This window comes from Ostrinia nubilalis, chromosome Z (assembly GCF_963855985.1).
Source record: "Ostrinia nubilalis chromosome Z, ilOstNubi1.1, whole genome shotgun sequence".
Taxonomy (NCBI): Eukaryota; Metazoa; Arthropoda; class Insecta; order Lepidoptera; family Crambidae; genus Ostrinia; species Ostrinia nubilalis.
The window spans coordinates 20,706,137-20,730,449 of NC_087119.1; the positions used below are offsets into that span (position 1 = coordinate 20,706,137).

Consider the following 24,313-nt stretch of genomic DNA (forward strand, 5'->3'; position numbering starts at 1 on the left):
ACTAAAAAATTGTTGCTGAAAAACACCAAAAAAACAAGAAATAGAACGATTTGGGTTCGTGATTGGATAGCAAGAAGAGCCAATCTTGGAGCGAGCACTCGTTTGTTGGCAGAAATGCGAGACGAAGATACCGAGGGCTATAAAAACCATTTACGCATGTTGCCTCATCAATTTGATACGTTACTTTCAAAAGTTGAAGCCTCTATACAAAAGCGGGACACACATCTGCGAGATGCTATTCCTGCTAGAGTTAAATTAGAAATCACTTTGAGATTTCTAGCTGTTGGAGATTCTTTGCACACATTAGAGGCACTTCACCGAGTGGCAAGATCTACTATATCTCAATTTATACCCGAAGTTTGTGCTGCGATAAACTGACTAAACTCACTGCTTGCTACTAACAAGCATGCTACAAAGCAAACACGTTCAGACATGCTTTAAACGCAGCCCCCACTACCCCGCTCCTCAGGTAGCGTGCTCAAAAATCAACAGTTGGTCGATTTACTAGCAAACTACTAACTAGCATGCTATTTTCCAGCAAGGCCCAATACACACGTGCTACTTAATAGCATTTGCTCAAAAATAGCATGCTTTCGTGCTACTTTCGAGCATGTGTATCTGTAGCTTAAGGCCGGGTAGCAGAGAAAATGGCGAAAATGAGGTTTTCATTTTTCATTTTTGAGGTACTAAACAGTAAAATTAAAGGCTAAGATTTTTATTGGGCATAGTTGAGGATATTTTCTAGGGCTATTAACGGATGGAAACACGATTTGATGAAGTTGACTCGATAGAATAAATTCCCAAAGTTACCTCTATTCGTTTTCTATTTATGGTTTTATTTTTAAAATAAGCGATTTGAGATTCTAAATCTTTTACTTAACTAAAGTTGAGAAATAATTTGAGGGCTTTTAACGGATGAAATTTTTATATTGCGTCTTATTTAGTTACTATGTTTAAAAATGTGGAAAAAATCGTCCATGACGGCTTGGACAATCTCAATCAGTCGCGCGGTGGCGCTTACGGAGGACGGACGCGTGTCAGTTTTTTGGCCGTGACAGTTCGCGATTTGTCAATATTTTTGACAATGATGACTTTGATGAGTCACAGTATAATAATATCAGTGTTACTGGAGAAAGCTTAAATTTTTGATAATTAAAAATTATCAATTTTGTCTACCTATTAAAATTTAAATCGTTCGCATCCTTTTAAACGAAGACTCTACTCATGATACATAGTACATTCCTCAAATATGAGACAAAACCAATGAGTTAAAATTACATTTTAATAGTACCTACATACAATCGTCTTACACTCTTTAGAAGAGCACACTGACACAAATAAATAATAAAAAATACTATCTAAGGTCTGTAGCTAAAGGTCTAAGCTGTAAGATAGAAGAATCTTCTAGCCAAAAAGATGGCAGATGCAGCAGATGTCAACGGATTTAAAACTGAAGTTCATATGACTCCTTGTAGACTTGAGTCTCTAGAGCGTCCCTTCCTCCACCATGCGTAAGAATTTTCACAAAAATACTGTCTAAGGTCTGTAGCTAAAGGTCTACGCTGCAAGATGGAAGAATCTTCTAACCAAAAAGATGGCAGATGCAGCAGATGTCAACGGATTTAAAACTGGAGTTGATGTGACTCCTTGTAGACTTGAGTGTCTAGAGCGTCCCTTCCTCCACCATGCGTAAGAATTTTCACAAAAATACTGTCTAAGGTCTGTAGCTAAAGGTCTACGCTGCAAGATGGAAGAATCTTCTAACCAAAAAGATGGCAGATGCAGCAGATATCAACGGATTTAAAACTGGAGTTGATGTGACTCCTTGTAGACTTGAGTGTCTAGAGCGTCCCTTCCTCCACCATGCGTAAGAATTTTCGCAAAAATACTGTCTAAGGTCTGTAGCTAAAGGTCTAAGCCGTAAGATAGAAGAATCTTATAGCCAAAAACATGGCAGATGCAGCAGATATCAACGGATTTAAAACTGGACTGGCACCACCTTGCAATGTCATCCTCTCATTGTTATCTGTAATGTAAATTATTTTTAAAATGTATTTAAAAAATAAAATGTTCGTTTTATTATTTCAATAATCTGACCTCTCAACTCAACTACACTACACAAACACCTTTGTTCGCAACTGTACTGACGAAACCTCGATATTATACAAAAAGACTGAACAAAATTGATGCGTGTACTGATTAATGTAATTAACCACATGCAAAGCTTTGTGAATTGCAACAACTATAATTTATTATCCAAGCTCTAAATAATCGCTACTACGAGTAACATAACTGATCATAAAATGTTTTTCCAATCGCTCAAGCTCCCGAGGATCTACCGATAGGTCGGGTGACGTAATCTTGAAATTATTTTAGCCAGCGCGGAACCTCCGGAAGGTCGGGTGACGCCACGCCTCTTTGAACCGTGTTTACTTTGGCAGTTATATTCTATATTTATTATTCGATTCTAAAATATATTCCCAAAAATTTTGAAAGTTGTTTTAATTTGTATCACTTGGATATGATTTGTATTAGAAAGTGCTGTGAGTGTGACGCTTGAACGGAAGGAAGTCAACCTAACCTAACCAACTGCGTATTTCTAAACTGCGTATTTCTATACTGTGTAGCCGCAAGAGCTCTTTGGCGCGCTGTCTTCGGCGAAGTATTGCGCGCGCAGATTTTGACAGCGCGAAATACCTACTTTAGCAGAAATACCAAGCCTTAAGCCCTTTTAGGTAATATTTTATTTTCAGTAAATTCCGTCAAACTGCAAAGAAGAACGGTCACGCCCCATACAAAAAAAACCCAGACCCGACAGAAACGAGACATACCTCAGTTTTTTTGTCATGTCTTAATTAGTTAAATTATATATTTTTTATATTCGAAATCTATGTATAACACCAAAATATTACCCTTTGTTTTTGTTTAGGCGTTATACAAAAACTAATACAAAATGCCTATTTATCACCAAAATTGGTAAATGTATGTACCTAAATGTCTATTACAGTTGCTATGGAATGTATCTAGGTGACCTGGAGATACAACCGGATTATACAGGGTGGTTATACATATGGAACGATAAGTGATCTCACTCGATTATTTCTAAACTATACAAGATATCGAAAAACTAGTTACTGATTCTGAAAGTGCTTCACGAGCTCTTTCAAATGGTACCAATAATAGGGTACAGATTATGGAAGCTGGTAACATTGAATTTTTGGATTTTGTAACTTATTATTTTTTCCACCCTGTATAATCCGGCTGTATCTCCAGGTCACCTAGATACATTCCATAGCAGCTGTAATAGACATTTAGGTACATACATTTACCAATTTTGGTGATAAATAGGCATTTTGTATTAGTTTTTGTATAACGCCTAAACAAAAACAAAGGGTAATATTTTTGTGTTATACATAGATTTCGAATATAAAAAATATATAATTTAACTAATTAAGACATGACAAAAAAACTGAGGTATGTCTCGTTTCTGTCGGGCCTGGGTCACAGATGACCGTTCTTCTTTGTACCGAGAGGTTAGGGTTGCATATAAACATAATTTATTGCAAAACAATCCAAAATTTTACAAATTTTACATTTAGTTATGGTAGTAGTGTCGATGGGAATGAAGATGTATGTTACCCACGACACTACTGGCTTGGTAGTGCAGAAGGGAAAAAATATTCCCCACGACACTACTGGTAGTGTGGTTTGGTAGTGCGGTGGGTCAGAAGGGCTTCCACCCACTTCGCACGTTCCCAATAGCAAAAATCTGAACCAGCGATCCGGTATTGACGGTGGCGCCTCTGTCAATGCCCGAGAAGGGCCTGAAGAAGCACGGCTACCGCCGTGGACGGCAAGGGCAAGTGGGGGCGGCGACGACTCGCAGTCCGAGCAGCTGGAGGCCGGCTCAGTGTCCGTCAGCCAGGAGTCCGCCACGGATGGGAAAGTAGTGTTGACCTTGTATGTTGGTGACAATGCAATTTTTATGTATGATAGGGATTAAGTTCAAAATAAAACTACAGATATGTTTTTAATGGCTGTTTTTAATTGAGGAACAAATCTAAAGGCATTCATAATAAATCAATAATTTTATTTTATCATATTATTTCTTTCAATGTTTCAATAGTATCAAGAAGTATCAGTATTTTAGTTTTGCTCCCCAATCTTCTTTTATTCCTTTATTGTAAGTTCCATTGATATAGAGATAAATACAATTATGATAAGTTTTACATTAAGATGACTATGTTCAGTGCCCATTTGGATGCGTCGTTATTACTTGAATATTAAAAAAATAAATCAATATATTAAAAATCCAAATGCGACTATACATTACGGTTACAGCAGACTAACAAGTCTTGATCTACTATAGCCACTTACAGTTTAGTGGTAAGAAAATAATATTTGGAAATTTAAAGAAGCTTGCAAAAAAAGATTTAAAAAAGATTGGTATTTATAACCATCGGAGTTTTAAGATTTCATTGTACACTACATTTTCACTAAAAATATAGTTTTTTTACTGTAATGTAAAAATACTAATTCGCTTTACAACTAACCCAATCTGGCATAAAAGGCATTCAAAGTTAATGAAATCTTATAATGTTACTTGTGTTAACAATTAAAAAAATAAATTAACAATAGTAATTGTGATTTTGTGTCTTAAAAAATACGCAATACAAAAAGTTGAGACCATTTTTTCCAGAAATAACAAGATTACGCATTAAACTATAAAACACCATGGAAACTATTCGTGCAAAAATTAGTATGTAATGCCTTTTATCATACGCATTGACGAGATTGAATTAGGTGACTATTTATTGAATTTTAATCCGAAATTATGGTTGTGTTTAAAATGAAACTAGTTCCAGCTAGTCTTGAATAGTCACTGATTGGTTAACTGGCTCGAGTTGAGACTTCCAAAATGACAACATTTTACTTGTAAGATGCAGTAGCAAAAAATTATACATCTTTCCATAGAGGCAATAACTTATGGCAAGTATCTTGAATTTTTCAGTGGAACATAATATTTTTTGGAAATCTCGGTCAGAATTCAAATGATGAACAAATGAATCTATTAGTATAATAGGTAATAACTAATATAAATATGTACAATACAAAATCGTAATAAGCAAAAGATCGTAGCAGTCATTTAACAGATGTGTATAAATACTCTTTTTTTTATTAAATTACGTTTGACTTAGTTAAAAAATCCAATATACAAAAGATACCGTCGTCATGTCTGATACAATATTTTGCTGAACATTTATTGATACTAGAAGAGATACATCTAAACTTATAGTAAAACATTAAAAACTAAGATCTCGGCTACGAATTCATCTCGCCCCGTGGATGTGGGCATGAATAATAAACGAGTAGTACTGGGATATATTTGATGGGGTGGTTGGTGACGGGGCATATAAGCGAGATGTCACCGTTCTCGATCGCTAAGGTGTATCGCTAACGGCCGTGGCGCCTGTCGCCTCTCGCGGACGCAGAACCAATAGTACGTGTCTTTGGCGATATCTGAGAGGAGTCACGCGACAGCCTCCGCTCGAGCTGCAGGCTCCGGCCATCATTACGGAGCTAGACTAAAGTAAAGGCGGATCATCATCCGGCGAACTAATCCACATTCAAAACTATTAACTCTAATATGTTTAAAATATATGTATGTATGTTAGTATTGTTACAACTGGCAGCACTAATTATTACAGTATAATCTATGACATGTATTCAAAAATGTTCTTACTACAGACCAGCTTCTAATATTATGTGACTATATGCCGACATCGGAATGATGTGTGTATAAGAAATGTTCGACGTGTATATTAGCCACTCGAAAGATTTTGTATTCAATACGTATGAAAGATAGATACCTATTAAACACTACTACAGTATACACATATAACACTAAGTTTACATCGATTAAAATATTCCGTTTTCTATGGATACAAGATATTAATATGGATAGTACACTAATAAGTAAATATGAGTCGTATTTATTGAGGCTTCTATGAAAATCGTATTTTCAACTTCATGTATCACTTTCGATAATCGAAAATAGGTACGTTCGTCTTTTTAAGATGAAGCCCCGCTGTTATGTCTCAATTGTGCCATCTGTCATTATTTAAGATAGAAGTTATAATAAATAATAATCAGGAGGAGAAAAATACAATGTCTGCATGTAGGTATTAACCCAAGATGTGTAGTAGTTTAGTAGATAAATCCCTTCAGATTTTTAAACACCACATCGTGATTGATGTGACCAGGTATGTAGTTCATTTTGTACCACAATTATTTAGTAAAAAGTAAAATAAGAAATATATAATATACATATTCGCAATGGAAGCACAATATTTATTTCAACGTGTCCAAGAGATTTAATAATGATGACAATATAGCACTATTTGTAAGCATTCTAATTACCCTGTTACTAAAAGTATAATTTTCTGTCATACAGAATTTTAGGCTTTCGGGAATATCATTAACGACTTATTACTCAAAAATAAAAAATAACACATTTTATCCCAAAAATAAACTAATATAGGAGCTTCTTAAAAGCCTCTTTGTCAGTGCCATGCAGTATAATGAGAAGCATACTACAAGTCAGATACCGTGGTGTGTTACAGTGTATTAACTACCATATTTACCGCCAGAATGACTTTAAATCGAGTCAGTAATTTGAAACTTGAAAGATACATTTAGAATTGGCAATTTTCCAACGCCAACTACCTTACAGAACCACCGACATTTAGGATAATGCTACACGCACTTTTAGGTGAACAGAAAAGGAAAAAACCTCACTGACCTAGTATGAAGGAAACCATAATCTGTCAATCCATTTTGGACGTATTATGCATACATATTGCCGTCATAAATATAATATACCGCGATAAGATTCCTATTCAAATGCCTAATTACTGACCTGAAACAAAAGAACAATTTAGAGACCTAAATAACAAATATTATTATGCTTTATTTTGCAATTTCTATGAAACCTCAAAATAAACAATACGAGATTTTATTTCTTTCACTGGTGTGAATAACAATTTCATTTCTTTTTCAACCTACATGCATTTATCATATCAAATTGATATTATACAGGGTGCTAGGTGGAAGGTTAGACAAACTTCCCGGGTGTTATAGGTAAGGTTATTTTAAGAATACAAGTTCGCCCACTTATCAGTAAGTTTTTTTTAATTTCTATTTTTTATTTTATTTATTTTTTCCGAAATTTTACCTAAAAACTGCTTCAATTTTTTTTCTCGCGTGTTTTTAACCGGTTTTTATATTTGATAATATCGAATATGTCTTTAGTCAAATCAATAAAAAAAATCAGAAAATGGAATAATACTGATACAAAAATTATCCATACAAAGTTGATTTTGATTTTTTTTTAAACTCTTTTCTTCATAATGTGGTTATTATTTTTAATTTGATTTTGAAATAAAGCACACAAAAATAGTTATGAAAAGGACTGTAGTAGCTATGTATTCACTTTATCTGTCTAGATTACTAATTCAGTATAAAGGTATGTGCGATATCTTAATGATCAAAAATACTAGTATGGTGGTGCTATTAATTCAATATTTTTATTTATTAATAATTCTATATACCTGTATTCCTAGCCCGACAACTAGAGCATGTATAAAATAGGTTTGTATTCAGTGGTGAATGCCTAGCCTTACATAATAAACGTCAATATTTTTATTTTTACTGTGAATATATTTTATACCGTAATCATTTTTTATTACAGGTGGGTATCAACTATCCTCAAATTTTCAACTCATGATCATAAGAAAATAAATTTCAAAATGTTTGTACAGTCAGTCCTGAAGCGTCTTAAAAAAGTTAAATCATTAGGGATCAAGAGTTCTCGATAGAAAATTCATTTATTTTATAAAAGGAATATTTTTTTATTTTTCCTTTGTTCCCACTTGTTCCATTAAGTATTAGTTCTAAGGTAGAACTATTGAGTTAATGTGTTGGAAGACAATACATAGAGTGACCCCGGTTTCTGAATTGAGATTTTTACCTTGAGCATGCTCATTTTCTACTTAAGTATGAAATGAATATTAAATTCAAGCCCATTCACATGTCAATCTTGTATGCCTATTTTTGCAAGATACACCATAAAAAAAATGCTCCTGAATCAATATGTAGGTACAACCGATATTTCTATTTATTTTAATCGGCAGACTGGTAGGATAAAAAGATTATGAGACATGTGAAGGCTTCATATGAGCAAAACTTTAAAGGTTTTTTATTAGTCTTTTATTTTTACTATAAATTCATTATTTTTAATAGTCCATGCAAATAAAGGAATTTTGACTTTGGCTTGACTTTGCTTTGACAATAAAGGGACTGTTTTTATTTTCTACTGTCCGCCAACACATAAATCATAGCACTAATTCCTCATTCTTTACAATTATTTTTGAGCAATTACTACATTACTAGTAGAGTAATGGAAGTGTGTCATCAAAAAAATTAAAAAAATATATATTGCGACGGACGTCCTAAGAAAATGGTAAGATAGGTTAATGTTAATTTGTGTCTGGTTCACTCGGCATTCGAGACAACAGGTATTGAGCAATGGTAAGTCGCAATACGCCTGTGTCAATGACTATTGCCACTGCAAACAGTAACTTTCAATCTAAAATAGTTATTTTATCATCTAAGTATTGTAAGCCAAATCTTACTTTGCTTGTCAGGATTTAAGTAGACCGATTTATCGATAAAAACAATGCACGCCGAAAAAATGCGTAAGAACCTAATATCAGTAAATGGTTATTTTGCATGATGTGCAATAAATAAAATAAATAAAAGGACATACATACGTCACATTTGTCACACAAATATTATCTTTAGGTGATACATATTATAAAGTGTGTTTGTTTCATTGTCTGTATAGTTAATCTCGGGAAGTACTGGTCAGAATTGAAAAAATATTTTTATGTTGGATTAGATCATTATTTTATCGATGAGGCAGGCTATATTATTACATGATATTATTCATCCCTACACATCATAATTATACAAAAATTTCACTCTTACACTTACTTAGATGTGAAAAAAAGAACAGTGGCCATATAATTTTAAATGTAATTATGATGAAAAATCATCATAGAGCTCTTCAAATTAGAAATAATCGGAAAAGCGGAATACCTAAGAAAGGTAGGTAAGAAATAATTTTGTCGAATAAGAAATCAAGATTGATAATTTAAAAAGAAACGAAGAAGCGGAACATTCAGTGTGACAGATTGGAATACATACTTAAGGACACAAAAATTTTACTTAGCAGTTCGATTTCTTTCAAGTTATTTAAAATTTAGTTTGAGATGTAACTCTTAACGCAAAAAAAAATGCGTTAAGATTTGCATCTTGCCCCTGGCCTGCTGACCAAAATAATTACGAGTAAGTCCCAATCATAAGTTAATTAACCTAGTTATAGATCGTTTCATCCACGAGGACGCGTCCCGCCACTTTTTGTTCGGAGGAAGTGCGGGGTGCAGGGAGTTTGATCCGATCAATCCGAGCGCCATTGTTGGCATTGGCAGCGTTGCAATTGGACAGTCGCACACACTATAATGATGACGCTCGGGTTGGTCGGATCAGTACCTCTAGTAGGAAAAACTTTCGAGTTCGTTTCGTTGCGTATTCAAAGTGTCATCGAAAAATTTTGTATGAAAAATTAAACAGCGCCCCCTATATTATAGCCGCCCTAGGGGGCGCTGTTTAATTTTTCATACAAAATTTTTCGATGACACTTTGAATACGCAACGAAACGAACTCGAAAGTTTTTCGTACTAGAGGTACAGGCTCCCCGCACCCCGCGCTTCCCTCGATCGGGGAGTGGTGGGGCGCGTCATCGTGGATGAAACGATCTATATCTTTGTAATTGTATTGAATTGTATTCTATAGTTGTGCCTTTAAATAAATAAAGTTAATATACCTAGCGGTATAAGAACAACAAAGAACTGAGCGAGCGTTATGTCACTAGCGGCAATACTGTGTGATAAAAAGAGATGCGTGATGGTTTTTTTTTTCAACTATTTGACAGTTCGTTAGCACTTATTGGCAAACTGAAAATTTGAACTCTTGAGATATTTTCAGATTTTACGTGATTGAAACCGTGGATGTTTATGAGAAATAGTACTTCAGAAACGTGGTGACTGGTTCAGGATTGATTTATTCTACAAAATAGTGAAATAATCATGACAACTGACACACAAATAACATACAGTGTCATCCAAATTCGGTATCGTTTGACAGCTCGTGGTTGTTGATCTATCCGAAGGAATATTAACTTTATGGTCCCAATAGATCAAGTATTGTCCAACAAAAACGAACCGTCCCATCAGTGTCATTGACAGGGGGGCGCCACCGTCAATACCGGATCGCTGGTTCAGATTTTTGCCAAGTTCCTTTATTTTTGAAAAGAAAGAGAACTGGAGTGGCGCCTCCCTGTCAATGAGTTTGGGACAGTTCAGTGTAGTTTATCTATAAAAACATGGCCACAATTTTTTCTAACTTAAAAACTTTTATAAAAAACATCTTACATACGGTGACATATAAGGTACCTAAATAAGAGTTTAGTCTGCAACTGTGGACATATTAAACCTACCAACTATTTGCAACAGCCCCTTTGATAAAAGTTCCTTCTCCTGTTTTTTTTTTAATACTCGATTTAATAATACACCCCTTAATTAATATGCCCACGTGTCGAGGCGCAACAAACCTTATAATTTTGTTGCGTGCACTATCACCTTTCAATTCGATTAATCAATATCTATCACGCATAATTTTGCATTTTATATATCTTTAGTTTTCCAGTCTTAACTTGATTCCAAAAACATAAAAATAAAGTTACAAATGTATTTCGTTTGTCAGGCTGCTCTGGCAACTATTAAAGATTTACTAACTTGACAAACAGAATATTGGTTTATTATTCCCATAGTACTTAAATAGCGGCACTAGTCCAAGCATCCAACATTACTCAGAGTATGTATCTTACGATGTTACTTAATTCAGAACCAGTAAAAATAAGAATATGTCGTATAGTATGTTTAAATTTATAATTATTAGATACCTATTTCCTAAAGGCAATATGATAAGTCAATAATAGTTAGCAAAACCACTGACTCCTATAAAGGCATCATAGTTCTATTCCTTTAATCAAGACTAATTGTTGATTTACTACTAGTATGGTATCTTAATACTCAGGAGATGAATGACATATTTCCAGTTTGCACATAAGGGAAAGTAATCGGAATTAAAATTATGCAGTAGTTAAAGGATAGTATAATATAATACATAAAAATAAAGTACACACTAAAAACACCTAATTATGGGCACAGTTTCTGAATTGAGATGCATAGCTTGAACGTGCTGCAGAGTCCAGCTACTTAAGTAAGAAATTTAAGCACGCTTAAGCTAAGCATCTCAATTCAGAAAACGAGCCATTGTCTATTCGCGTTAAGGAAATGGTGACATCTGTACAAAGAGGTATTCATACAGGAGTTAAAATCAAACCATTAACTTTATTGTAAACATTTTTATTACACAATATTAAGAGAATTGAATGTTAAATGCATTGTTGTCACTAATATAAATCAATAGAGTTTATAGAATGTAATAATTTTGTTGGATAGACTTGCTTCAACCACACCAACGCGTGCAGATCGCGCCGTGATCGCGACGGCGATGGCGATCTACACGCGTTGGTGTGGTTGAAGCATTATTTGATCTACAAAATGTCATAATCATACATGTAACCTTAATAATATTGATATTTATGTGTACTATGTGTTCCTATATTTGTATACTAAAGTCCATTAATTAAATAATAAACTACAAACATTAAAATAAGATCGACCATGCTTTCCATTCAACTACACGGAAATCCGAACTGACTGACTTCCATCAACTGGTCAATGTGAACACGGCTTTCTAATCTAACTACGATCTGATTGGTTGCTAAGCTGTGTGACAGACAACGATGCGTCACCATTTTCTTAACGCGAACGCACTACCCATAATAGAAGATCAACTCGTCGTTTTACTTAACAGAATAGTTGAATTATAATAGTATATTGTAATAATAACCATTAAAAAGATCACATAAAATTTTCATAGTTAGCGTGATTCGTTAATCACTAAAAGAATGTAGACAGATGGTGCGTCGTGTTTGAATTATTTTATACATCTATAAAAATATTGGCTACATCAAAACCACCGGCTTGGTAGAAGTTGTGGGTTTATGGCTTGTTTTCCGAGAGGTCACTTACAGGATTTGTTTGGTACGGCCAACCCACGCGGCGGCGGAATGGGTTTCATCGTGGTGAGTTTCTGCGGAACGCCTTGCGCATGCGGCGCGCGCCGGCGGCGCTGGGGGCTCGGCCCATAGCGAACTGCACCTGCGGGGCCCCGCCCGGGGCGCCGAAGCTGTACACGCCCGCTGGCTGCGCTTGCTGCGCCGTCTGAAGAACAACACATTTTCATTGTGTACAACATATCTATACACCAACACGCTCAGCGCTATAAAATCGCCTGCCATATTTCCAAACATGCGCATGCGAACCGCAAGCTATATTTAGCTGGCATCTTAAGAATTAAATAACTAATTAAGATTAATAAAAAGGTTATTATGAACTTCAATTTGATACTGTACTAACGATCGTATTCACAAACGATGCCTGAAGTGAAGCAGCAAACCGAACGCACAGCGTTGAATAGAGCTGTGATTGGTTCGTGTGTCACCCTGTGCGTCCATGCACACTGTGAGACGTCATAGTAATGTTTGTGAATACGGACGTTAGTCTTTTAGTTTTTAAAATCTGTGAAATAAAACACTGGAGGATGATGATGTATATTACTTAAACCATATGAAACCTTTCATCAAAAAATATACAATCAGATTGAACTTAACTGATTATGTGATAAAACTGATAAGTAACATTTTGGTCTGTGATATTAACCTGAGAATCGTTGCAGTGAGACAATATTTCATTTATTCTCCTATTGTGTTATATTATGAAATATTTGAAAAAAGCGAAGCTGGGCGATGTGAAAGAATGAGCGAAGAGAGTACAGCAGAACGAGTGACAGATGGCTTAAGAGAGTTATTGACTGTCTATTTGAAAGAGAGTTATCAAATGATCATGACTGTCTTTTCAGAAAAAGATATACAGTGTGAGTCACGTTAAAGTGTACATATGAAAATAGATGAAACTAGACCTATTTTTATCGACAAAAAAGAGGTCAAAAAATTTTTGAGATTTTTTTTTAATTTTTTATCGATTTTTTTTTCTTCCAATTACTTATTGTAAAGAAAACGTAATAACTTTTAAACTAAGCGGTATATCCTGATAAAATAAAAACAGTAATAATGCTAAATAACAGGCGATACCTAAAAAATACATAAAATACACAAAAAAGGCCAACATATATTAAAAAATAATACTTTTTGAAAAAAATCTGCTTTTAAATTCGTGTTTTTTTGGTTATTTGATAAATTTCTCCAAAAAATGCCCCTATAACCGGTGGTTTTTATTACTTTGTATTATTCTCTATCGTATTATCTTTGTAAAACCAAAAATCGCATGTCTCTATCCCTATTACAACATTTGCTATGAGCGTTTGAACAAATGCCTGCCACAACATTATTCTCCGCTGCAGGTAGAGAAAATTTTAATTTTAACTAAAATGCTTATTTTACTTCGAAATCTTTTGTTTTTATTTGAAATTTAACTTGTCTTTATCTAAATTACAAATCTAGAGCCATTTTCAGTTTCGTTGTTAACGAAGCGTTGAATAGCGCGCCCGGAGAGGCTTAGTTCAAACGATCATTGCAAATGTTGTGATAGGGATAGAGACATGCAATTTTTGGTTTTACGAAGGTAATATGATAGAGAATAATACAAAGTAGTAAAAGCCACCGGTTATAGGGGCATTTTTTGGAAAAATTTATCAAATAACCAAAAAAACACGAATTTAAAAGCAGATTTTTTTCAAAAAGTATCATTTTTTATTATTTGTTGGCCTTTTTTGTGTATTTTATGTATTTTTTTAGTATCGCCTGTTATTTAGCATTATTACTGTTTTTATTTTATCAAGATATACCGCTTAGTTTAATTACGTTTTCTTTACAATAAGTAATTGGAAAAAAAAAATCGATAAAAAATTAAAAAAAAATTAAAAAAAAAAATTGACCTCTTTTTTGTCGATAAAAATAGGTCTAGTTTCATCTATTTTCATATGTACACTTTAACGTGACTCACACTGTATAGATCGATATAACAATCTTTAGGAACTACTTCATTAATTTTGAGTCTCCTAGACCCAGCGGTTTGGGTTGTGCACTGATACGTCAGTCGGTTTTCTTTTATTGGCATTTAAAACCAGAACTGTAACACATTATTTCGAATTCGCATTGAATATATTGTAATAGAAGACAATGGCTATAAGATAAATTAATACAATTAATTACAATCGGCTGGTGCTATTTTTACCGTGTTTTATTAAAAACGTGAAAATCTTTACTGATACCACTGTAAGTAAACTAATAAGTTACTATAGTCTATCCAATATAGCTTGATTAGAATGAGAGCTGCCATCAAAAGTAACGACATAACTTTGTAGTAGCGATCAATGAGAGCTAAATATTGGCGGACAAGAAATAATTCACGTCTGACCTACAAACAATATTTTCGACGACAGTGCTTCCAATAAAAATGTTAATTTCGTGTAAATGCAGCGTTAAATTACACCAATAAGTAGTAATTCGAAATTATAAAAATCAAGCTAGAGTATTAACGACGTCTCTACAAGGTTATCTCGAGTTACAAAAATGTTAGTGATGGGACATATCGACAAATGTCATATTAAATTAAAACTAATTTTTTAACATGTTTAACTAAAGTTTTTTCTAACTAATTTTTTAACATATTTAAGTCAAGTTATACGTTTTTCTAAATGTTCACTATTAAAAACCAAAAACATTTCATTCTTAAATAATCAAACGGAATTTAATCACCGGTAATTTTTTGGGTATTCATAGCACCGTTGCTCTAGAAGAGATGCCCACCGTCCTCTAGCGAGAGGAAAAAACCACTGAAGAACACTGATGATAATGACTACGACTTAGGTTGTACACCCTTGACATGAATTTTAAATTTGACTGTTTTTAAATTTAAATTTTAATTGTCATTTTTATGAATAAAGATATGAAGAAAAATTGGGTGCATTTTTTTATATCATTTTTTGGAAAACATATCGATACATCTATGTGAACCGTACGAAACATACCCAGCACTAGTCACATTCGTTTGACAGCTGTCATTCTAATCAAGCTATTTTGGATAGAGTATAATAATTTGTTATCAGTGAAAAAATTTTTTACTCATTCTCTCTGGATCCTGTGCTGCATGCAATATGATATGTTAGATGCAAGTTGATTGATAGATTACGATAATGAAAGGTGAAATACAGTGCCCGGCTACACACCGGCATATTTAGGGAACCGGAAAAAAATCATCAATATTCATCATTTTTTAGGTAAAACATTGCTAGATATGGCATATCTAAACCATTTGGAAATACCCATGATGCAGTGGCAGGCGAAATCCCCAGACATGAATCCTATAGACATATAGCATGTCTTGAACTTTCTTAAAAGATGTGTTAAATCTAGAATACCACCCCCCAACAATCTGAATAAATTGTGAATTCCGTTACTAGAGGAATGGCAGGGATTGTCCCAAAATACTCTGAATAACATGTGCAGCATGCTCAGATGAATGGAAACCATCATCAGAGAAAAAGGGGGAAATACCCGTCATTAATTAATTCATTTGGTTAGTGTTAAACTACCCTAATTTTTAATCAGACCACAATTTATAATTGTTGTTGAAAACTGAAGAATTTAAATTTCGTTTTGATGGATTTTATTAAATAAAAATGACTATTTTTATAAAATCTATGTTATTTTATTTTCCTCTTTATTTTGTTTGCATAGATAAGTAATAATATTATCTTTTATCGTATTTTTTTCCGTTCCTCTAAATATGCCGGTGTGTGTATAATGCAGGTTGCAAAGCAAGAGCTAAGTTGGTTTAGCTAAGCTCGCGTAGATGTCGCAGTTTTCCATAGTGATTAAAAATGAAAAATCTTTATTCAATTTAGACAAAAATACGCACTTGGCTGTTTGTATAGTTTGCAGTTAATATTGAACATAAACCTTTGGAAAGTGACAACTGCTAATTTCGGCTTCGTATACCGTTCTGAATTAATATGTATTTAAAGCCGGTGACTGGACATATGGCGTCTAAAGACAGCTGTTCGCGCAGAGACCGAGACAAGTCACTGGAGACAGCAGCCGGTGCTTGACAGTTCACTGACAATAAGCATTATTTCGCAAGCGAGAGCGAGACTTGTCTCGGTCGCGACGCGAACCCCCGCCTTTTAAAATGAAAATGTAAAATTTTAAGCAATGCTTTATATTAAATGAATAAATAAATTAAATTTGAAATACAACTAATATTAATATTTGCATAAAAATAGTAAAAATAATCTCTACAACGCACTTATTACTTAACAAGTATGTAAAGGCTAATATGATATATTTATATTTGTGCCTCACCTGCCCAAACCCAAACACCCCTGTGCTGGGCTGCGGCGCGCCGAAGTTGAAGGCCGGCGCCGGCGCAGGGTTGAGGGGCACTATAGGCGGATTCGTGGTCCCGAACGTAGGCGCCGCCCCTACACCGGGGCTCCCGAAGAGGTTCATCGAGGGCGCGGCGTTGTTGGCCGGCTGCTGAGCGCCGAACATGGTCTGCGCGGGCGGGCTTCGCACCGGGTTCGAGAACATGGACGGCTGAGCGCTCGTATTCTGATTCATGCCAAACATATTCTGAGCGGGCGCCGCGCTGCTGCCGAACGCCGGCGGGCCGTTGTTCTGAGCGGCTGCGGTGCTCCCGAACGGTGCAACCGGGTTATTTTGAGCGGGAGCTGTGGTACTTCCGAACCCTGACAGCGGATTGTTCTGAGAGGCCGTTGCGTTGGTGTTACTGCCAAATGTTGGTACAGGATTATTCTGAGATGGTGCCGTGTTATTGCCGAACGCCGTCACCTGATTATTCTGAGATGCCGCGGTACTGCCAAATGCCGGCACTTGATTATTCTGAGAGGGTGCTGTGTTACTGCCGAACGCTGTCACTTGATTATTCTGAGTGGGAGCTGCGGTACCTCCGAATGTCACCACTTGATTGGAAGAATTAAATGGCGTCGACGACCCAAAGCTAAACGCCGGAGGTTTCTGCAATGAATTAGTCGAAGCATTCGACACGAACATATTGGTTGAGCTATTGTTGTTAGCTGACCACAGATTTTCTTTCTGTACGGGTACTCCGAACAAAGTCCCGGGTGCTGGCAACTCACTCCTTGAAGATAACGGGTTCGTCGCCAACTCAGTGACTGATCCAACTTTTCCAGCGGTTGGAGTATTTCCCGTGGTCAACGGATTCGTAGCAGGTAGCCCGTTCCCTCCCAAAGCACCTCCGGTAATACTAAACTTGTTTGTGTTAGAGTTTTGAGGTGCTGCACTGAATGCATTGCTGTTAAATTGGGGAGGGTTCATTGAAAATGTAAAGTTGAACTTGGGTTTGTCAGATTGTAGTGCTGCACTCGGGGCGGCGTTGGATCCGAAGCTGAATACAGGTCCAGTGGCAGCCAGAGATTGCGGAGCCGCGGTCGTAATAGTCTCAGTCTTTTGGAACATTGACACCGTTGAAGTGGTTGCATTGGGATTCATGAACATTGGAGGTGCAGCATTCTGCTCGAGCTTCTGGAACACTGGCATCGCCGACGTCGTCGGTTTGCTCTGTATTGTGCTGGAGAATGAGGGAGGAGTGGAAGTAGGAGCCGCAAACATATTTTGAGGCGGTTTCAGACCTATATCTGTAAATTTGAATGGAGCTACTGCATCAGGGGTCGAAGCTCCAGGTATTGGCGATAGAGAGTTGACAGTATTGGGCTTGTTCTCTGAAATGGCATTGCTACCTAATGTGTTCAAAGTTGTTGCAGGACTAGTATTGTCTAGATTCACTGGAGTGCTGGATAATGCCGGTGCAAATAATCCAGTAATTTTTTTGGGAGACTTGTTTTTGGGAGGTGTAAATTTGAAATCAACCTTAGGTAGACTAGGTACTTCTTGGGGTTTCTCTTTCTCGTCGTTTACTTTCTCTTGGACAGATTCCACAAGTTTTTTCGGTGAACCGAACACAGGAATTACATCTGGATCTTTTAGTGTCTGAGTTTTTGGCATTGCAAATGTTAAACCCAATTTAGGAGCCTCATTAGCTTTGTTTTCTTTGGCAACTTCTGTTTGTTCTTCCGGTTTTTTGGCAAATGTTCCAAATGTGAATCGATTTGCTGAGCTCTTGTAAACATTGTTATTTGTCTCGGATTCTTCCGGTTTAGCTAGACCGTCACCAAATTTAATTTCAGGGAGTTTAGTAGAACTGGCCTTAGTATCTTGTGCTTTCGGGTCAATTCCAAATTTAAATGATGTAGCCGTTACCGAACCGAAGTTGAACGCCTTATGGTTATCTAAAACTTTGACGGTGCCAGGTTTACTTTCATCGCAGCAAACACATTTGGATGTGGAATTATCATTTCTCACTAAACAACTGGGGCATTCCCATTTGTCTGATTGTGTTTTTGCAATATTCTTCAAGGAATTGTCTGTTCTAAACAGTGTAGACCCGAAATTGTTGGTGAGCGGTTCAGGTGCTGTCTTTGGCTTGGCCCCAGGTCGGGCGCCACCACACGCAGCGCATTTTTTATCGCCACTCTTATTCTTAATCCAACAGTCCTCACATTTCCACTCGCTATCACCGTTGCCCGAGGCAACACTTGGCCCACTAGACTTTTTGGGATTCTTTCCACCGCAGCACACGCACTTATCCGCTTTCTCATCATTACTAACCCAACAATCTGCACAATTCCAATTTGAGGATGCTGCAGTCGGGAAATTCATTTTGATGCTACTACTAAACTTGATCTTGTCACAATTGACACATTTCTCCGAATTGAACTGCCTATCAGCCAGCTTGCAAATGGCGCATTTTAGTGGCTGCGCCGTCTCGTTAGGTTTTTCCGTCTCCTTTGGTTTAGTGGCCTCTTTTGGTGTCTGCTTCGTTCCACAGCAAACACAGTTGTTAACCTCTGGCTTATTGCACACCCAACAGTCTGGACATTTCCAATCAGCCGATTTGCGAATCGGTAGTTTTTCGGTCACCTTAGGCAGACCTATAACATAAGAAGGATTGTGATCTTTCTTGTCATTATCAGACTTAGGCTTATCTACACCACGCTCAGGACTGCCAAACTTAAATTTAGGAGGAGTACTAGAAATTATCGTAGTCGCTCTTGATATTCTGACAGGGCTTGAGAATTTGTATACATTATTATTAGAAACGTTAGGCTTACTTGAGTCCATTTCATCACTATTGGCAGCAGCTGGAGTTTTATCTGTTTTATTGGCTGTTCCTACAATTGTAAATTTGGGGGTAGGCATTGATGTAGGAGCAGGTTTGGGCACTGGAATATCGAAATGGAATTTAGGCAAGTTGTCTTTATCAATTTGTAAAACTCCTGTGGGTAAAGAAACAGGAGTGATAGTTTGTTCCTCCATATCACTCTCTCCTCTTTTGGCTCTTGTCAACCTATTTTTCACTTTAGTTGTCATTTTGGAAGGTTCTGTGACAGCTCGTTCTCTGAAACACAAGATATCACCAGTATTTTAGTTAAAATATTCAAAGCAACAGAACTTCATCTTCAAATCGCTACACTTACTTATGTGTGATGACAGACGCATAGGGCTGACCGATGTAATCCGATGTGCTGCTGTGCGATGCAATGATTTGCCTTGCCGCGTTTGTTGTATCCATTAGACGTGATCTTTGTTTCAATCGCAAAATAGTTGCGATATTTGGCGCATGAAGTTCCTGGGTTTTGTACGCTGTTTAAAAAAATATTATTTAAAGTGAACTGTTAAAGTAATTAAGACACACACAATACACAATGATGATTTTACTTACATATAACTTTGTTTGAATATGGCGAGCCACTTATAGTTGAGCTATTTGATGTGTCGTTCTTAGAACTGCTGTTATTTACTATCTGAGAAAGTCTCCTAGCTTCCATCAGTGGCGAGGAGTAATTCTCCAGTAGGTCCAGAATACGTCGTGCGGAATGACTAATAGCAGTATTATCGCTGCTACTGGATTCATTTACTAAAGCCACCTTTTTGTGCTTGATGTTTGGTTGATTGATGTACACAGATGTAGAAGCACCTCCATACATTGTCTGTCCTGGATAGAACGGAGACCCAAGCAAGGCGGGCTTGAAACAAGGGGCCTTTGTATCAACCCTGGTGTTATTAGCTGTTGTCTCCACTAAAAGCAAAAAGAATATTGTAATGACAATGAAATTCTTAACAACATTTCAAATTTAATCAGATGGTTGATATACTCACAAGCTCGCATAGAGGCTTCCTTGTTATTTGCATTAAATAATGACTTCCTCTTGTTACCTAGTCCAACAGACGGCCCAGCACTAATGACTGAAGTTCGTGATTTGTTCAATAAAGTGCTCTCCCTTTCATTTCTTTCGATAACAGATTCTTCATTTGGAGCCCTTATAGGAGTAGAGGAGACATAATTAGCTTCCTTTCTAAAGGTGCTCCTAGTAGGTGCTGACTGCACAGTTGAATATGGAGGGTGATCTACAGTGTCAATACCCGCAGGAATACAATTAGGCTGCAACAACAAAAGTCATCAGTCAATTAATGTACCATTAAGATGAAAAATATCTTCACACATTTTTACTAAAAACACATTCATCACTATAGCACATCTTGAAGGAAGGAACAAAATATGTAGGTATGTATGTAATGCATTGATGCATGTTAGTGAAGCAGCTGTAATTTTTTTCGAATAGCGTAAAGTGTTGTGCATGAACTCGGGTTACATCATCTAACTTTAATACACATAAAATATTGTCAATGTATCAAAGCGGTGTGCAGACGCGATAGCTGCTCTAAAATATTCACACGAGACCCAGTTACTGAGTAAAATATTATGTACAGAATAACTAAGTACTTACATCACTCGGGCCAAAATTATTGTAGTTGCCCGCTGTACTAAATTTCATGCGTTTGGGAGGTGGTTCTGTTGTGATGGGGCTTTCTGGAGCCTCATCTTCAGTGGAGGAGTCAGTAGCATCTGCAGCTGCAGTGGATCCATTGGCATTGGATGAGCTGGGGCTACTGAACCACTTCGTGATTGTTGCGGGTAACAACCCCGACACTCTTGATGTTACATTCCTCACAAATGACTGAAAAATTAACATAAAAATGAACAGGAACAATGCAGGTAGGGAAAATTCGCACAGCATTCCATAAATCTTCTTTTTCATCTTCTTTGAATACAATACTTTATTTAAATGACAAGAGTTAATTTCATCTAAGGCCCAATTTCCACCAAGACAGAGTAGAGCGAAGCGGAGCCGAGAAGTTTTTTGTGTTTTTTCTCCACTCCGCTCTGCACAACTCCAAATTACAAGTAGGTACATAGTTTGACGTACACTTCTCCGCTTTATCTTATATGGCTCATGCTCAACCATGCATAAGCCAATGACATATCATACTATAAAAACATCTTAGGCATAAGCATGAACAAATAATTCATAAATTGTTCACATTAAGGTATGGTAAAAATCAAAACGAGCCCCTAATTTGCTTATAGAATACGATTAGGTACTATACGATCATCACGAAAGTAATTTGTACTCATGGCTCTGAATAAAATAAAATAAGACAAAACTTTGCCTTACTTGTATCATTGTATCTGCATAAAATATGTTATCCATGAAATGTCAAACTTACTTCAATATTAATTTTCAATTTCATTTGGGACAATATTATTTGATCCTCTAAAAACTAATTGATCTTTTTTGTATGTGCACTTTTAAAAATAAATGATGTATTTTATTTTATTTTATCTTTATATTAATTATTGGGTCTATATTAGTTGATCTACGGATAAATTATGAATGATCTTCATTTAAGGTAACATAATATTTATGTTTAACATACTCTTTTAATATTTGGTAAACAAAAATAATATTTGATCCTCTTTTTTAGTTATTGATCTTTAATTTTGTTAATTTGATGATTTTTATATCAGATTTGCCTTTTAATATTGATCACCTAATAAATACATTTCGATCTATGTATAACTTAACTTTAAAATATATTTGATCTAACTAAAAATGTTACTGGTTAATATTTTTAATTAAAAAATATCTTTTAATTTACGCGGTACTTTGTGGTTGAGTGACAATCGTCCGTCATTGGTTACTGAGTTGGCCAAGGGCTTAGCGGCCAATAAGCAAGCAGAATGGTACATTGCCATGTTTGTTTAAATTACAAGCTTTGCATAGTTTGGGACTAGAGGCGCTATGTAAAATAATTTTTTACTTCTGACATCATTGAACCCGACATCATATTTTTTGCCTCTTTGTTTTTTTTTTCAAATCGCAAGGTTGATTTTCTCTTAGTATACCGATCTCGACCGTGATCAGTGACCATAAAGTCATCTATCAACGGGTCGATTAGACACGATAAAAGCACTAAACGATATTTGTTTACTTTTAGTGCGACATCGGGTCGTAAGGACCTGATAAGTTTTTTTTTTTCCAAATATTTACTGTGTTTGACGAAACAATTGCAAAACAATATTTCTCTTTCGTACTATTGAAAAGACCGAATATATCCATCCCGCACCAACGCATCCAGCACCTAAGGTCAATTCGACCCGATAACGCAGTGTGAACGTGTTAAGTATGCTTTTTTAATAAAAAATAAATCTTTGAACATCAAGTGCCTTAAATAGTTTCCATCCTTTGACTACAACTTAATAAAAATAAGTACCATAACATAATTATTTTGAAGATTATTTGATATAGACAAAAAATAATTTATACAAATCGAATTATTTAAAAAAGTATCACAATATTGAATATTTGGTGCTCATTTCTTTTATTTTTGAGCCAACAAGTAACGATCAGATATAATTTTTACATCTCAATTTTTTTTGCGTAGTTCAAAAGAGATTAAAATATCGATCGATTTCATTTATTTTATGTCTCAAAGAAAGAGGATCAATCATTAAAATAGATGACCATTTAGATTTTTTTATTTGCCGTTTTTGCTAATTTAAAAAGATCATTTAAATACATGCCATTTAATTTTCATGTTTGGTATTGTTACTTATAGTTATTTTAATTATGTATAAAAATGTAGGCAATCTGTGTAACAACAAATAAAACAATAAAGTCTAATTTTAGTATGTTACTTCTATGATTGGAAAGATTTAGGCTGGGTTGAACCCATGAAGCTAAAGATAAAAATGGAGGGCAAACTTGGAACAAAAACTTGAGTCAAATACCTACTTATATCTATCTCGCTCTCTGTGGCCCTACCTCTCTTTTTAGTGTGAACTGTAGTATTGCTATCTTCTTATTTAAATCTCCTTGTAAATTCTTCGAAATAGCCAATTCACTAACCAAATCAGAAGTTAAACAAATAAATAATTAATATTTGAAACTAAGATTACCTAGTTAAATAAAAAATCACAAAATTGTCGGCCATTTAGGCTTAATGTGTTGGCGAATCAGGGAATTACAATCCCAATTCCTGGGGAATCGGTACCATGTGGCAACATTGGCCCAATCCGGCCCATCATAGCGGTTGTTTACTATTTTGTTTATTAGGCAGTTAATTTCGTTTGAGATTGTTTACAGGAAATATTTATTGTTTTATCACAAGAAATGGTGCAAAATTTTGTAGTGCGTGGTTGCGGTAGTACGTGGTGTCCTGGAAGTGACATAAGATTCCACGCGTAGGTGTTTATTTCGTGATTTCCGACATTGGATCATTGTAAACATTTTTCACATTTTTTACAGTAATTTCTTCCTAAAACGATTTACCAGTATTTACACTTATCATTTTTAATGATACCTATGTCAAGAAATAAAGGTTTTACATTGAGTTTCATTGAATTTGAGCAAATTTATATTTTTTGTTTATTTAGAAAGAGAAAGTCTGCCCACAGAGAGCGAGATAGTGATACATAGTTTGTGCTTCAAGTAGGTATTCGGAGTGTGGCCTCCATTTTTATCTGTAGCTTCATGGTTGAACCATCTTACTTTGACTTAAATGTCAAAAATCTGTCAAACTATACAAAAAACACCGGTT

At 35.6% G+C, this 24,313-nt stretch overlaps 1 protein-coding gene across 2 annotated transcripts in view; it reads right to left on the bottom strand.

The window, feature by feature from the left end:
* Window positions 1-4,025: 4,025 nt before the first annotated feature.
* LOC135086543 (nuclear pore complex protein Nup153) overlaps window positions 4,026-24,313 on the bottom strand; it is a 28,618-nt gene continuing 8,330 nt past the window's right edge. Inside the window, exons 2-8 of one of the 2 annotated variants that reach the window (XM_063981277.1) lie at window positions 21,160-21,390; window positions 20,531-20,813; window positions 20,094-20,450; window positions 19,849-20,014; window positions 19,483-19,769; window positions 16,634-19,302; window positions 4,026-12,473 (exon numbers count right to left, since the gene is read on the bottom strand). In XM_063981277.1, the coding sequence (XP_063837347.1) occupies window positions 12,327-12,473; window positions 16,634-19,302; window positions 19,483-19,769; window positions 19,849-20,014; window positions 20,094-20,450; window positions 20,531-20,813; window positions 21,160-21,390 (4,140 nt within the window). In that variant the 3' untranslated portion in view covers window positions 4,026-12,326. Of the gene's footprint in view, window positions 12,474-16,633; window positions 19,770-19,848; window positions 20,015-20,093; window positions 20,451-20,530; window positions 20,814-21,159; window positions 21,391-24,313 lie in introns of both variants that reach the window. The other variant, XM_063981275.1, reaches the window with a different exon arrangement.